Genomic DNA, 18,039 nt, shown 5'->3' on the forward strand with positions numbered 1-18,039 from the left:
TGTGTAGGATAGTTGTGGTGTAGGATAGATGTGGTGATGTGTAGGATAGATGTGGGAATGTGTAGGATAGTTGTGGTGTATGATAGATGTGGTAATGTGTAGGATAGATGTGGTGTAGGATAGATGTGGTAATGTGTAGGATAGATGTGGTGTAGGATAGATGTGGTAATGTGTAGGATAGTTGTGGTGTAGGATAGATGTGGTAATGTGTAGGATAGTTGTGGATAGATGTGGGAATGTGTAGGATAGATGTGGTAATGTGTAGGATAGTTGTGGTGTAGGATAGATGTGGTGATGTGTAGGATAGATGTGGGAATGTGTAGGATAGTTGTGGTGTAGGATAGATGTGGTAATGTGTAGGATAGATGTGGTAATGTGTAGGATAGATGTGGTAATGTGTAGGATAGATGCGGTAATGTGTAGGATAGTTGCGGGAATGTGTAGGATAGTTGCGGGAATGTGTAGGATAGTTGTGGGAATGTGTAGGATAGATGCGGGAATGTGTAGGATAGTTGTGGGAATGTGTAGGATAGATGCGGGAATGTGTAGGATAGTTGTGGGAATGTGTAGGATAGATGTGGGAATGTGTAGGATAGATGTGGGAATGTGTAGGATAGATGTGGGAATGTGTAGGATAGATGTGGGAATGTGTAGGATAGATGTGGTAATGTGTAGGATAGATGTGGATAGATGTGGTAATGTGTAGGATAGATGTGGGAATGTGTAGGATAGATGTGGTAATGTGTAGGATAGATGTGGGAATGTGTAGGATAGATGTGGATAGATGTGGTAATGTGTAGGATAGCTGTGGGAATGTGTAGGATAGATGTGGATAGATGTGGTAATGTGTAGGATAGATGTGGTAATGTGTAGGATAGATGTGGTAATGTGTAGGATAGATGTGGGAATGTGTAGGATAGATGTGGGAATGTGTAGGATAGATGTGGGAATGTGTAGGATAGATGTGGGAATGTGTAGGATAGATGTGGATAGATGTGGTAATGTGTAGGATAGATGTGGGAATGTGTAGGATAGATGTGGATAGATGTGGTAATGTGTAGGATAGATGTGGGAATGTGTAGGATAGATGTGGATAGATGTGGGAATGTGTAGGATAGATGTGGATAGATGTGGGAATGTGTAGGATAGATGTGGATAGATGTGGGAATGTGTAGGATAGATGTGGATAGATGTGGGAATGTGTAGGATAGATGTGGATAGATGTGGGAATGTGTAGGATAGATGTGGATAGATGTGGGAATGTGTAGGATAGATGCGGGAATGTGTAGGATAGATGCGGTAATGTGTAGGATAGATGCGGGAATGTGTAGGATAGATGCGGTAATGTGTAGGATAGATGCGGTAATGTGTAGGATAGATGCGGTAATGTGTAGGATAGATGCGGTAATGTGTAGGATAGATGCGGTAATGTGTAGGATAGATGCGGTAATGTGTAGGATAGATGCGGTAATGTGTAGGATAGATGCGGGAATGTGTAGGATAGATGTGGTAATGTGTAGGATAGATGTGGTAATGTGTAGGATAGATGCGGTAATGTGTAGGATAGATGCGGTAATGTGTAGGATAGATGTGGTAATGTGTAGGATAGATGTGGGAATGTGTAGGATAGATGTGGGAATGTGTAGGATAGATGTGGGAATGTGTAGGATAGATGTGGGAATGTGTAGGATAGATGTGGTAATGTGTAGGATAGATGCGGTAATGTGTAGGATAGATGTGGTAATGTGTAGGATAGATGTGGGAATGTGTAGGATAGATGTGGTAATGTGTAGGATAGATGTGGTAATGTGTAGGATAGATGTGGTAATGTGTAGGATAGATGTGGTAATGTGTAGGATAGATGTGGTAATGTGTAGGATAGATGTGGGAATGTGTAGGATAGATGTGGTAATGTGTAGGATAGATGTGGTAATGTGTAGGATAGATGTGGTAATGTGTAGGATAGATGTGGTAATGTGTAGGATAGATGTGGTAATGTGTAGGATAGATGCGGTGATGTATAGATGTGGTGATGTATAGATGTGGTGATGTGTAGGATAGATGCGGTAATGTGTAGGATAGATGCGGTGATGTATAGATGTGGTGATGTATAGATGTGGTGATGTGTAGGATAGATGCGGTAATGTGTAGGATAGATGTGGTAATGTGTAGGATAGATGTGGGAATGTGTAGGATAGATGTGGTAATGTGTAGGATAGATGTGGTAATGTGTAGGATAGATGCGGTAATGTGTAGGATAGATGTGGTAATGTGTAGGATAGATGTGGTGATGTATAGATGTGGTAATGTGTAGGATAGATGTGGTAATGTGTAGGATAGATGCGGTGATGTATAGATGCGGTAATGTATAGATGTGGTGATGTGTAGGATAGATGTGGTAATGTGTAGGATAGATGTGGTAATGTGTAGGATAGATGTGGTAATGTGTAGGATAGATGCGGTGATGTATAGATGTGGTGATGTATAGATGTGGTGATGTGTAGGATAGATGTGGTGATGTATAGATGTGGTAATGTGTAGGATAGATGCGGTGATGTATAGATGTGGGAATGTGTAGGATAGATGTGGTAATGTGTAGGATAGATGCGGTGATGTATAGATGTGGTAATGTGTAGGATAGATGCGGTGATGTATAGATGTGGTAATGTGTAGGATAGATGCGGTGATGTATAGATGTGGTAATGTGTAGGATAGATGTGGTGATGTGTAGGATAGATGTGGTGATGTATAGATGTGGTGATGTGTAGGATAGATGTGGTGATGTGTAGGATAGATGCGGTAATGTATAGATGTGGTGATGTGTAGGATAGATGCGGTAATGTATAGATGTGGTAATGTGTAGGATAGATGTGGTAATGTGTAGGATAGATGTGGTAATGTATAGATGTGGTAATGTGTAGGATAGATGTGGTAATGTGTAGGATAGATGCGGTGATGTATAGATGTGGTAATGTGTAGGATAGATGTGGTGATGTGTAGGATAGATGCGGTAATGTGTAGGATAGATGTGGTAATGTGTAGGATAGATGTGGTAATGTGTAGGATAGATGTGGTAATGTGTAGGATAGATGTGGTGATGTATAGATGTGGTAATGTGTAGGATAGATGCGGTGATGTATAGATGTGGTGATGTGTAGGATAGATGTGGTAATGTGTAGGATAGATGTGGTAATGTGTAGGATAGATGTGGTGATGTGTAGGATAGATGTGGTGATGTATAGATGTGGTAATGTGTAGGATAGATGTGGTGATGTATAGATGTGGTGATGTGTAGGATAGATGCGGTAATGTATAGATGTGGTGATGTGTAGGATAGATGTGGTAATGTGTAGGATAGATGTGGTAATGTGTAGGATAGATGTGGTGATGTATAGATGTGGTGATGTGTAGGATAGATGTGGTAATGTGTAGGATAGATGTGGTGATGTATAGATGTGGTAATGTGTAGGATAGATGTGGTAATGTGTAGGATAGATGTGGTAATGTGTAGGATAGATGTGGTGATGTATAGATGTGGTAATGTGTAGGATAGATGTGGTAATGTGTAGGATAGATGTGGTAATGTGTAGGATAGATGTGGTGATGTATAGATGTGGTGATGTGTAGGATAGATGTGGTAATGTGTAGGATAGATGCGGTGATGTATAGATGTGGTGATGTGTAGGATAGATGTGGTAATGTGTAGGATAGATGTGGTGATGTATAGATGTGGTAATGTGTAGGATAGATGTGGTAATGTGTAGGATAGATGCGGTGATGTATAGATGTGGTGATGTGTAGGATAGATGCGGTGATGTATAGATGTGGTGATGTGTAGGATAGATGCGGTGATGTATAGATGTGGTGATGTGTAGGATAGATGTGGATAGATGTGGTAATGTGTAGGATAGATGTGGATAGATGTGGTAATGTGTAGGATAGATGTGGATAGATGTGGTAATGTGTAGGATAGATGTGGATAGATGTGGGAATGTGTAGGATAGATGTGGTAATGTGTAGGATAGATGTGGTAATGTGTAGGATAGATGTGGTAATGTGTAGGATAGATGCGGTGATGTATAGATGTGGTGATGTATAGATGTGGTAATGTGTAGGATTGATGTGGTGATGTATAGATGTGGTAATGTGTAGGATAGATGTGGTAATGTATAGATGTGGTGATGTGTAGGATAGATGTGTAGATTGAGCGGAGACAATTCCCCAACGTTCTGAACATTGTTAAACAGATGATGTAGACATTGTGAGGTAGATGATGGTTTTTGGTTGGCCCTCCTATGAGGCTGTATAATTAATTATAAACTGAACGTGATTCATTGAGATTGGGACAGATCCATGCAGTGGTTTAAGTTCCTCTCACTACCGTGTTCTTCTTGTCTAGCTAACTGGTACCCTGTGTGTGTATATAGCCAAGTTAGCATTACTCAGTGTTTTTGTTTATTTCTTGTTGTTATTTTTCAATTATAAAATTAATTGTTGGGAAGGGTCCGGTCCATAAGTCAACATGTCCCTGTTGACAGAGAATGTCCCTGTTGACAGTGAATGTCCCTGTTGACAGTGATTTACCTGTTGACAGAGAATGTTGCAAAGCACATTTTTGATTCAATTTACTTTTAACCTTCTCCAACCTTCTCCAACCTCCTCTATGGCTACTTCCTAATGATCTCTCCTTCCTCCCTAAGTGTGCACTTGTTCACTTTCCTTTCACTGATTTGAAAGGAAATGACTGGTAAAAGAAATCTGGTGGAAACTCCCACTAGTGACACGCTCGTGCCTCCACCAATCCAAATGCTTTAAGATTTGTGGGAAGTAGTGAATGAAAGGAGATATTATTGGGACGCTCCAGGAACATTGCTGTGTAGAAGTACATTCACTACTGTTGGATGAACTACACTTTCAACACCAGGTGGTCACTACATAACCTACTGTAGTAATGACCTGAACAACAACCTACTGTAGGAATGACCTGAACAACAACCTACTGTAGGAATGACCTGAACAACAACCTACTGTAGGAATGACCTGAACAACAACCTACTGTAGGAATGACCTGAACAACAACCTACTGTAGTAATGACCTGAACAACAACCTACTGTAGGAATGACCTGAACAACAACCTACTGTAGGAATGACCTGGACAACCTACTGTAGGAATGACCTGAACAACCTACTGTAGTAATGACCTGGACAACAACCTACTGTAGGAATGACCTGAACAACAACCTACTGTAGGAATGACCTGAACAACCTACTGTAGTAATGACCTGAACAACCTACTGTAGTAATGACCTGAACAACAACCTACTGTAGGAATGACCTGGACAACCTACTGTAGGAATGACCTGAACAACCTACTGTAGGAATGACCTGAACAACCTACTGTAGTAATGACCTTTACAACCTACTGTAGTAATGACCTGAACAACAACCTACTGTAGGAATGACCTGAACAACCTACTGTAGGAATGACCTGAACAACCTACTGTAGGAATGACCTGAACAACCTACTGTAGTAATGACCTGGACAACCTACTGTAGGAATGACCTGGACAACCTACTGTAGTAATGACCTGAACAACCTACTGTAGGAATGACCTGGACAACCTACTGTAGGAATGACCTGAACAACAACCTACTGTAGGAATGACCTGAACAACAACCTACTGTAGGAATGACCTGAACAACCTACTGTAGTAATGACCTGAACAACAACCTACTGTAGGAATGACCTGGACAACAACCTACTGTAGGAATGACCTGAACAACCTACTGTAGGAATGACCTGAACAACCTACTGTAGTAATGACCTGAACAACAACCTACTGTAGGAATGACCTGGACAACCTACTGTAGGAATGACCTGAACAACCTACTGTAGTAATGACCTGGACAACAACCTACTGTAGGAATGACCTGGACAACAACCTACTGTAGTAATGACCTGAACAACAACCTACTGTAGGAATGACCTGGACAACCTACTGTAGGAATGACCTGAACAACCTACTGTAGGAATGACCTGAACAACCTACTGTAGGAATGACCTGAACAACCTACTGTAGTAATGACCTGAACAACAACCTACTGTAGGAATGACCTGGACAACCTACTGTAGGAATGACCTGAACAACCTACTGTAGTAATGACCTGAACAACCTACTGTAGTAATGACCTGAACAACAACCTACTGTAGGAATGACCTGAACAACCTACTGTAGGAATGACCTGGACAACCTACTGTAGGAATGACCTGAACAACCTACTGTAGTAATGACCTGGACAACAACCTACTGTAGTAATGACCTGGACAACAACCTACTGTAGGAATGACCTGAACAACCTACTGTAGGAATGACCTGAACAACCTACTGTAGGAATGACCTGAACAACCTACTGTAGGAATGACCTGGACAACCTACTGTAGGAATGACCTGAACAACAACCTACTGTAGGAATGACCTGGACAACCTACTGTAGGAATGACCTGAACAACCTACTGTAGGAATGACCTGAACAACCTACTGTAGGAATGACCTGGACAACCTACTGTAGGAATGACCTGGACAACCTACTGTAGGAATGACCTGGACAACCTACTGTAGGAATGACCTGAACAACCTACTGTAGGAATGACCTGAACAACAACCTACTGTAGGAATGACCTGAACAACCTACTGTAGGAATGACCTGGACAACCTACTGTAGGAATGACCTGGACAACCTACTGTAGGAATGACCTGAACAACCTACTGTAGGAATGACCTGAACAACCTACTGTAGGAATGACCTGAACAACAACCTACTGTAGGAATGACCTGAACAACCTACTGTAGGAATGACCTGAACAACCTACTGTAGGAATGACCTGGACAACCTACTGTAGTAATGACCTGAACAACCTGTTCTTCTCCTCCTCCTCCTCCCAGGTGGTCACTACATAACCTACTGTAGTAATGACCTGAACAACCTGTTCTCCTCCTCCTCCTCCCAGGTGGTCACTACATAGCCTACTGTAGTAATGACCTGAACAACCTGTTCTTCTCCTCCTCCTCCTCCCAGGTGGTCACTACATAACCTACTGTAGTAATGACCTGAACAACCTGTTCTCCTCCTCCTCCTCCCAGGTGGTCACTACATAGCCTACTGTAGTAATGACCTGAACAACAACCTACTGTAGGAATGACCTGAACAACCTACTGTAGTAATGACCTGAACAACCTGTTCTCCTCCTCCTCCTCCCAGGTGGTCACTACATAACCTACTGTAGTAATGACCTGAACAACCTGTTCTCCTCCTCCTCCTCCTCCCAGGTGGTCACTACATAGCCTACTGTAGTAATGACCTGAACAACCTGTTCTCCTCCTCCTCCTCCCAGGTGGTCACTACATAGCCTACTGTAGTAATGACCTGAACAACCTGTTCTCCTCCTCCTCCTCCCAGGTGGTCACTACATAGCCTACTGTAGTAATGACCTGAACAACCTACTGTAGGAATGACCTGGACAACCTACTGTAGTAATGACCTGAACAACCTGTTCTCCTCCTCCTCCTCCTCCCAGGTGGTCACTACATAGCCTACTGTAGTAATGACCTGAACAACCTGTTCTCCTCCTCCTCCTCCCAGGTGGTCACTACATAACCTACTGTAGTAATGACCTGAACAACCTGTTCTCCTCCTCCTCCTCCCAGGTGGTCACTACATAGCCTACTGTAGTAATGACCTGAACAACCTGTTCTCCTCCTCCTCCTCCCAGGTGGTCACTACATAACCTACTGTAGGAATGACCTGAACAACCTACTGTAGGAATGACCTGAACAACCTACTGTAGGAATGACCTGGACAACCTACTGTAGTAATGACCTGAACAACCTGTTCTTCTCCTCCTCCTCCTCCCAGGTGGTCACTACATAACCTACTGTAGTAATGACCTGAACAACCTGTTCTCCTCCTCCTCCTCCCAGGTGGTCACTACATAGCCTACTGTAGTAATGACCTGAACAACCTGTTCTTCTCCTCCTCCTCCTCCCAGGTGGTCACTACATAACCTACTGTAGTAATGACCTGAACAACCTGTTCTCCTCCTCCTCCTCCCAGGTGGTCACTACATAACCTACTGTAGGAATGACCTGGACAACCTACTGTAGTAATGACCTGAACAACCTGTTCTTCTCCTCCTCCTCCTCCCAGGTGGTCACTACATAACCTACTGTAGTAATGACCTGAACAACCTGTTCTCCTCCTCCTCCTCCCAGGTGGTCACTACATAACCTACTGTAGTAATGACCTGAACAACAACCTACTGTAGGAATGACCTGGACAACCTACTGTAGTAATGACCTGAACAACCTACTGTAGTAATGACCTGAACAACCTACTGTAGGAATGACCTGGACAACCTACTGTAGGAATGACCTGGACAACCTACTGTAGTAATGACCTGAACAACCTGTTCTTCTCCTCCTCCTCCTCCCAGGTGGTCACTACATAACCTACTGTAGTAATGACCTGAACAACCTGTTCTCCTCCTCCTCCTCCCAGGTGGTCACTACATAGCCTACTGTAGTAATGACCTGAACAACCTGTTCTTCTCCTCCTCCTCCTCCCAGGTGGTCACTACATAACCTACTGTAGTAATGACCTGAACAACCTGTTCTCCTCCTCCTCCTCCCAGGTGGTCACTACATAACCTACTGTAGTAATGACCTGAACAACCTGTTCTTCTCCTCCTCCTCCCAGGTGGTCACTACATAACCTACTGTAGGAATGACCTGGACAACCTACTGTAGTAATGACCTGAACAACCTACTGTAGTAATGACCTGAACAACCTGTTCTCCTCCTCCTCCTCCCAGGTGGTCACTACATAACCTACTGTAGTAATGACCTGAACAACCTGTTCTCCTCCTCCTCCTCCTCCCAGGTGGTCACTACATAGCCTACTGTAGTAATGACCTGAACAACCTGTTCTCCTCCTCCTCCTCCCAGGTGGTCACTACATAGCCTACTGTAGTAATGACCTGAACAACCTACTGTAGGAATGACCTGGACAACCTACTGTAGTAATGACCTGAACAACCTACTGTAGGAATGACCTGGACAACCTACTGTAGTAATGACCTGAACAACAACCTACTGTAGGAATGACCTGGACAACCTACTGTAGTAATGACCTGAACAACCTACTGTAGTAATGACCTGAACAACCTACTGTAGGAATGACCTGGACAACCTACTGTAGGAATGACCTGGACAACCTACTGTAGTAATGACCTGAACAACCTGTTCTCCTCCTCCTCCTCCTCCCAGGTGGTCACTACATAACCTACTGCAGGAATGACCTGAACAACCTGTTCTCCTCCTCCTCCTCCCAGGTGGTCACTACATAGCCTACTGTAGTAATGACCTGAACAACCTGTTCTCCTCCTCCCAGGTGGTCACTACATAGCCTACTGCAGGAATGACCTGAACAACCTGTGGTATGAGTTTGACGACCAGAGCGTCACGGAGGTGTCAGAGTCCTGCGTCCAGAACGCTGAGGCCTACGTCCTGTTCTACAAGTAAGATACAAAACCATAGAATTACATTGTCATTTAATAGACAAAACCATAGAATTACATTGTCATTTAAGATACAAAACCATAGAATTACATTGTCATTTAAGATACAAAACCATAGAATTACATGTAGTAATTTAATAGGATCTCTGTGCACAAAGCAACACAGCATAACCACCAACCCGAGAGTGAATCTATGACGTAATGATACCCTGTGGGGTGACTTCCTGTTTACAGACATCAACAACATTCTAATCTGCCAAGATTTGAGCCCTCCCTTGAGGCAGTGTTAGATTATAATTTACACTAAATCCTCCCTTGAGGCAGTGTTAGATTATAATTTACACTAAATCCTCCCTTGAGGCAGTGTTAGATTATAATTTACACTAAATCCTCCCTTGAGGCAGTGTTGGATTATAATTTACACTAAATCCTCCCTTGAGGCAGTGTTAGATTATAATTTACACTGAACAAAAGTATAAATGCAATATTTTAAAATATTTTACTAAATTACAGTTAATATAAGGAAATCGTGCCCTAATCTATGAATTATACATGACTGGGAATACCGATATGCATCTGTTGGTCACAGATACCTTAAAAAATGTGTTATTTTCGATTCTAAACTAAATGTTGTATCACACATTAGGAATGTGACCAAAATAGCTTTTTACCACCTGAGGTACATTGCCAAGATGTAGCCGTTTCTCTCTCAGGCTGATATAGAGACTCATCCATGCTTTTATTACAAGCAGGCTTGACTACTGTAATGCTCTCCTGTCTGGTCTACCCAAGAAAGCCATTGTTCAACTACAAAACATACAGAATGCTGTAGGGTACTGACCAGGACCAGACAGAGAACACATTACACCAGTTTAATGGTCTCTGCACTGTAATACATACAGAATGCTGCAGGGTACTGACCAGGACCAGACAGAGAGAACACATTACACTGGTTTAATGGTCTCTGTACTGTAAAACATACAGAATGCTGCAGGGTACTGACCAAGACCAGACAGAGAACACATTACACTGGTTTTAAGGTCTCTGTACTTTAAAACATACAGAATGCTGCAGGGTACTGACCAAGACCAGACAGAGAACACATTACACTGGTTTTAAGGTCTCTGTACTGTAAAACATACAGAATGCTGCAGGGTACTGACCAAGACCAGACAGAGAACACATTACACCAGTTTAATGGTCTCTGTACTGTAAAACATACAGAATGCTGCAGGGTACTGACCAAGACCAGACAGAGAACACATTACACCAGTTTAATGGTCTCTGTACTGTAAAACATACAGAATGCTGCAGGGTACTGACCAAGACCAGACAGAGAACACATTACACTGGTTTTAAGGTCTCTGTACTGTAAAACATACAGAATGCTGCAGGGTACTGACCAAGACCAGACAGAGAACACATTACACCGGTTTTAAGGTCTCTGTACTGTAAAACATACAGAATGCTGCAGGGTACTGACCAAGACCAGACAGAGAACACATTACACCAGTTTAATGGTCTCTGTACTGTAAAACATACAGAATGCTGCAGGGTACTGACCAGGACCAGACAGAGAACACATTACACTGGTTTTAAGGTCTCTGTACTGTAAAACATACAGAATGCTGCAGGGTACTGACCAAGACCAGACAGAGAACACATTACACCCGTTTTAACCTTTCTGATCTCCCCATCCCGGATCCGGGTTCGTGAATACAGACTCAAGCTCATTACCATAACGCAACGTTAACTATTCATGAAAATCGCAAATGAAATGAAATAAATATGCTAGCTCTCAAGCTTAGCCTTTTGTTAACAACACTGTCATCTCAGATTTTCAAAATATGCTTCTCAACCATTGCAAAACAAGCATTTGTGTAACAGTATTGATGGCTAACGTAGCATTTAGCATTAGCATTCAGCTGGCAACATTTACACAAAAAAACAGAAAAGCATTCAAAAAAATCATTTACCTTTGAAGAACTTCAGATGTTTTCAATGAGGAGACTCTCAGATAGCAAATGTTCAGTTTTTCCTGAAAGATTATTTGTTTAGGACAAATCGCTCCGTTTTCTGCGTCACGTTTAGCTATGAAAAAACCCCTGTATCCAGGATTGTGTAAATCTATCAGCAAGCTCATTAGCATAACACAACGTTAACTATTTATGAAAATCGCAAATGAAATGAAATAAATATGCCATCTCTCAAGCTTAGCCTTTTGTAAACAACACTGTCATCTCAGATTTTCAAAATATGCTTCTCAACCATAGGAAAACAATAATTTGTGTAAAAGTAGCTAGCTAGAGTTAGCATTTAGCGTTAGCATTAGCGTTAGCATCCAGCACGCAACATTAACAAAAACATAAAAGCCTTCAAATAAAATCATTTACCTTTGAAGAACTTCTGATGTTTTCAATGAGGATACTCTCAGTTAGATAGCAGATGCTCAGTTTTTCCAAAAAGATTCCTTGTGTATTAGAAATAGCTCCGTTTTATACATCACATTTGGCTACCAAAAAAAATCCATAAATTCAGTCCTCAAAACGCAAACTTTTTTCCAAATTAACTCCATAATATCGACTGAAAACATGGCAAACGTTGTTTAGAATCAATCATCAAGGTGTTTTTCACATATCTCTTCATTGATACATCGTTCTTGGACACATGCTTTCTCCCCTGAATCAAATGGTAAAGTGGAAGCAGCTGGCAATTGCGCACCGAATTCGACGCAGGACACCAGGCGGACACTTGGAAAATGTAGTCTCTTATGGTCAATCTTCCAATGATATGCCTACAAATACGTCACAATGCTGCTAAGACCTTGGGCGAACGACAGAAAGTGTAGGCTCATTCGTTGCGCAATCACAGCCATATAAGGAGAGAATGGAAAACAGAGCTTCAGAAATTCTGCTAATTCCTGGGTGATGCATCATCTTGGTTTCGCCTGTAGAATGAGTTCTGGGGCACTTACAGACAAAATCTTTGCAGATTCTGAAACTTCAGAGTGTTTTCTTTCCAAAACTGTCAATAATATGCATAGTCGAGCATCTTTTCGTGACAAAATATCGCGCTTAAAACGGGAACGTTTTTTATCCAAAAATGAAATAGCGCCCCTAGAGCTCTAAGAGGTTAATTAAGGTCTCTGTACTGGCTGCCTGCTAGTTTTAGAATTAATTTGAAGATTCTTCTATTGGTTTTTAAATAAATCCATGATTTTGCACCTCAAGACATGTCAGACATGCTTTAAGTTATGTACCCAGTAGGTCCCTCAGGTCCTCTGGTCTTTTAACTATCCCAAAGCCTGGGACCAAGAGGCATGGAGAGACAGCCTTTTAACTAACCCAATGCCTAGGACCAAGAGGCATGGAGAGACAGCCTTTTAACTACCCCAATGCCTAGGACCAAGAGGCATGGAGAGACAGCCTTTTAACTATCCCAAAGCCTTGGACCAAGAGACATGGAGAGACAGCCTTTTAACTAACCCAATGCCTAGGACCAAGAGGCATGGAGAGACAGCCTTTTAACTATCCCAAAGCCTTGGACCAAGAGACATGGAGAGACAGCCTTTTAACTATCCCAAAGCCTTGGACCAAGAGACATGGAGAGACAGCCTTTTAACTATCCCAAAGCCTAGGACCAAGAGGCATGGAGAGACAGCCTTTTAACTATCCCAAAGCCTTGGACCAAGAGGCATGGAGAGACAGCCTTAACTATCCCAAAGCCCAGGACCAAGAGGCATGGAGAGACAGCCTTAACTATCCCAAAGCCCAGGACCAAGAGGCATGGAGAGAGCAGCCTTTTAACTATCCCAAAGCCCAGGACCAAGAGGCATGGAGAGACAGCCTTAACTATCCCAAAGCCCAGGACCAAGAGGCATGGAGAGACAGCCTTTTAACTATCCCAAAGCCTGGGACCAAGAGGCATGGAGAGACAGCCTTTTAACTATCCCAAAGCCTGGGACCAAGAGGCATGGAGAGACAGCCTTAACTATCCCAAAGCCAAAGACCAAGAGGCATGGAGAGACAGCCTTTTAACTATCCCAAAGCCCAGGACCAAGAGGCATGGAGAGACAGCCTTATAACTATCCCAAAGCCTAGGACCAAGAGGCATGGAGAGGCAGCCTTTTAACTATCCCAAAGCCCAGGACCAAACGGCATGGAGAGACAGCCTTTTAACTATCCCAAAGCCCAGGACCAAGAGGCATGGAGAGACAGCCTTTTAACTATCCCAAAGCCTTGGACCAAGAGGCATGGAGAGACAGCCTTAACTATCCCAAAGCCTTGGACCAAGAGGCATGGAGAGGCAGCCTTTTAACTATCCCAAAGCCCAGGACCAAGAGGCATGGAGAGACAGCCTTAACTATCCCAAAGCCTCGGACCAAGAGGCATGGAGAGACAGCCTTTTAACTATCCCAAAGCCCAGGACCAGGAGGCATGGAGAGACAGCCTTTTAACTATCCCAAAGCCCAGGACCAAGAGGCGTGGAGAGGCAGCATTTTAACTATCCCAAAGCCTGGGACCAAGAGGCATGGAGAGACAGCCTTTTAACTATCCCAAAGCCCAGGACCAAGAGGCATGGAGAGACAGCCTTTAGTTATTATTCTCCCAACCAGAGACCCTGAGGGGACCAAGAGGCATGGAGAGACAGCCTTAACTATCCCAAAGCCTGGGACCAAGAGGCATGGAGAGACAGCCTTTTAACTATCCCAAAGCCCAGGACCAAGAGGCATGGAGAGGCAGCATTTTAACTATCCCAAAGCCCAGGACCAAGAGGCATGGAGAGACAGCCTTTAGTTATTATTCTCCCAACCAGAGACCCTGAGGGGACCAAGAGGCATGGAGAGGCAGTCTCTAGTTACTATGCCCCCAGCCTTTAGTTACTATGCCCCCAGCCTTTAGTTACTATGCCCCCAGCCTTTAGTTACTATGCCCCCAGCCTCTAGTTACTATGCCCCCAGCCTCTAGTTACTATGCCCCCAGCCTCTAGTTACTATGCCCCCAGCCTCTAGTTACTATGGCCCCAGCCTCTAGTTACTATGGCCCCAGCCTCTAGTTACTATGGCCCCAGCCTCTAGTTACTATGGCCCCAGCCTCTAGTTACTATGGCCCCAGCCTCTAGTTACTATGGCCCCAGCCTCTAGTTACTATGGCCCCAGCCTCTAGTTACTATGGCCCCAGCCTCTAGTTACTATGGCCCCAGCCTCTGGAACAGCCTGCCAGAGAACCTGAGGGGGACTGAAACTGTGGACATTTAAAATAGATCTTAAAACACATATTTTTAGCTTTGCTTTTCCTCTGGGTGTTTTTTAGTAGTTCAGTCATTCTTTAGTTTTTTAAATCTGTTTGTCTTGTAAATATTTCAGCTTTTATTTATTGTTTTTTTATAAATTGTATTCCTGTAAAGCACATTGCGTTGCATTCCATGTCTGAAATATGCTGTATAAATAAAGCTTGATTTGAGGTGATGGTGGAGGATGAATGGCATAAAATGGGCCTCAGGATCTCGTCACGGAGTCTCTGTGCATTCAAATTGCCATCAATAAAATGCAAAATGCCGATTTAGTGCCAATCTTAATTTCTTCAGTTTAGCCTTAATGATTGTGTTCCCCTCCAGGAAGAGCAACGAGGAGGCGCTGAAGGAGAGGAGGAGGGTTACCGGTCTACTGAACATGACAGAGCCCAGCCTGCTACAGTTCTACGTCTCCAGACAGTGGCTCAACAAGTTCAAGACCTTTGCTGAGCCTGGACCAATCTCCAACGACAACTTCCTCTGTTCACACGGAGGTGTGGAGATCGCTGAATCTGTCCAATCAATCAATCAATCGATGGCTTGTACTAGTCCGAGTCATTTCATCAATAGAAGTTGAGAGAAATGGAAATGTTATTGACTAAATGAAGCTCATAATGAAGTGGTTATAGTGTTTTTAAATGTTGTGTTATCAGGTGTGCCGCCTGCCAAAGCAGCCTTCATTGATGATCTGGTCGTGATGCTGCCTCAGAACGTGTGGGACCACCTCTACAGCAGGTAGATATTCTAATGAAGAGAGAATGTCCTAACCTCTACAGCAGGTAGATATTCTAATGAAGAGAGAATGTTCTAACCTCTACAGCAGGTAAACACCCATTAGAGATGCAGTATATATTACGCCCAAGATGCTGAAAGTCTGTGGTCACTGGTCAGGTGTGTTAGTAAGCTGTGATTGGTCTGTTCAGGTATGGAGGCGGGCCTGCTGTCAACCACCTGTATGTGTGTCACACGTGCCAGACGGAGATTGAGAAGTTGGAGAAGAGACGCAAGACTGAGTTGGACATGTTTGTCCGGGTAAGGAGAAATATGGTGGGAATGGCCTCTAACCTACAGTTGAAGTTGGAGGTTTGAGTCATTAAAACTCGTTTTTCAACCACTCCACATTTCTTGTTAAACTATAGTTTTTGGCAAGTCGGTTAGGACATCTACTTTGTGCATGACACAAGTAATTTTTACAACAATTGTTTACAGACAGATTATTTCACTTTTCACTGTATCACAATTCCAGTGGGTCAGAAGTTTACATACACTTAAGTTGACTGTGCCTTTAAACAGCTTGGAAAATTCCGGAAAATGATGTCATGGCTTTAGAAGCTTCTGATAGGCTAATTGACATAATGGGAATGGAGTGGCCATCACACAGCCCTGATCTCAATCCTATAGAAAATGTGTGGGCAGAACCTAAAAAGCGTGTGCGAGCAAGGAGGCCTACAAACCTGACTGTTACACCAGCTCTGTCAGGAGGAATGGGCCAAAAATCACCCAACTTATTGTTGGTAGCTTGTGGAAGGCTACCCAGAACATTTGACCCAAGATCAACAATTTAAAGGCAATGCTACCAAATACTAATTGAGTGCATGTACATTTCTAACCCACTGGGAATGTGATGAAAGAAATGTAAGCTGAAATCATTCTCTACTATTATTCTGACATTTCACATTTTTAAAATAAAGTGGGGATCCTAACTGACCGAAAACAGGGAATTTTTTACTAAGATTTAATGTCAGGAATTGTGAAAAGATGAGTTTAAATGTATTTGGCCAAGGTGTATGTAAACATCCAACTTCAACTGTATGTATGCAGTTTAAAAATCCAATAATTTTAAATCAATGGTAAACGGTGCACAAATTCTGATAACCTTCCCGAAATTCCCAGGATTACCTGCTTATTCCCTCCAGATTCCTGGAAATATTCCAACCAGGATTACCTGCTTATTCCCTCCAGATTCCTGGAAATATTCCAACCAGGATTACCTGCTTATTCCCTCCCTCCAGATTCCTGGAAATATTCCAACCAGGGTTCCTGGAAATATTCCAACCAGGATTTCTGGAAAACCTGGGAATTTCAGGATGGTTAACAAAGTTTTCAATACTAGTGGGGAATTAGAAGGCAGCTTGTGTGTGAACGGGTATTCTCTGGTGTAGTTAGTTAACCAGTCGATGAGGTGACTGATGGTGACTGTGCTGTAGCCCTAGAAATAGAATGACTAGAATGGCGTCCCAATTCAAGTCAATGAGGTCGTAATTCTATTTGATTGGCATTAGCCCTCTGCCCCAGCAGGAGACGAGGGGCTGAGTCTGAGACAAAGACAGTGGTTCATCATTAATGTATGGAGACAGATGGACCTGGTGTCAGCTACTACCACCCGTACTATAGACACACTGGCTACAGCTAAACCCACCCGTACTATAGACACAGACTACAGATAAACCACCCGTACTATAGACACACTGGCTACAGATAAACCACCCGTACTATAGACACACTGGCTGACTACAGATAAACCACCCGTACTATAGACACACTGGCTACAGATAAACCACCCGTACTATAGACACACTGGCTACAGCTAAACCACCCGTACTATAGACACACTGGCTACAGCTAAACCACCCGTACTATAGACACACTGGCTACAGCTAAACCACCTGTACTATAGACACACTGGCTACAGATAAACCACCCGTACTATAGACACACTGGCTACAGATAAACCACCCGTACTATAGACACACTGACTACAGATAAACCACCCGTACTATAGACACACTGACTACAGATAAACCACCCGTACTATAGACACACTGGCTGACTACAGCTAAACCACCCGTACTATAGACACACTGGCTGACTACAGCTAAACCACCCGTACTATAGACACACTGGCTGACTACAGCTAAACCACCCTTACTATAGACACACTGGCTACAGCTAAACCACCCGTACTATAGACACACTGGCTACAGCTAAACCACCCGTACTATAGACACACTGGCTACAGATAAACCACCCGTACTATAGACACACTGACTACAGATAAACCACCCGTACTATAGACACACTGACTACAGATAAACCACCCGTACTATAGACACACTGACTACAGATAAACCACCCGTACTATAGACACACTGACTACAGATAAACCACCTGT

At 43.2% G+C, this 18,039-nt stretch overlaps 1 protein-coding gene across 3 annotated transcripts in view; it reads left to right on the forward strand.

Moving 5' to 3' along the window:
• usp33 (ubiquitin specific peptidase 33) overlaps nt 1–18,039 on the forward strand; it is a 74,717-nt gene that overhangs the window by 44,130 nt on the left and 12,548 nt on the right. For all 3 annotated transcript variants that reach the window (XM_036986719.1, XM_036986718.1, XM_036986717.1), the window contains exons 17-20: nt 9,449–9,575; nt 15,192–15,361; nt 15,521–15,602; nt 15,791–15,899. In XM_036986719.1, the coding sequence (XP_036842614.1) occupies nt 9,449–9,575; nt 15,192–15,361; nt 15,521–15,602; nt 15,791–15,899 (488 nt within the window). The remainder of the gene's footprint in view (nt 1–9,448; nt 9,576–15,191; nt 15,362–15,520; nt 15,603–15,790; nt 15,900–18,039) is intronic.

The sequence above is a fragment of the Oncorhynchus mykiss genome, chromosome 8 (genome assembly GCF_013265735.2).
Source record: "Oncorhynchus mykiss isolate Arlee chromosome 8, USDA_OmykA_1.1, whole genome shotgun sequence".
NCBI classification, from domain to species: domain Eukaryota; kingdom Metazoa; phylum Chordata; class Actinopteri; order Salmoniformes; family Salmonidae; genus Oncorhynchus; species Oncorhynchus mykiss.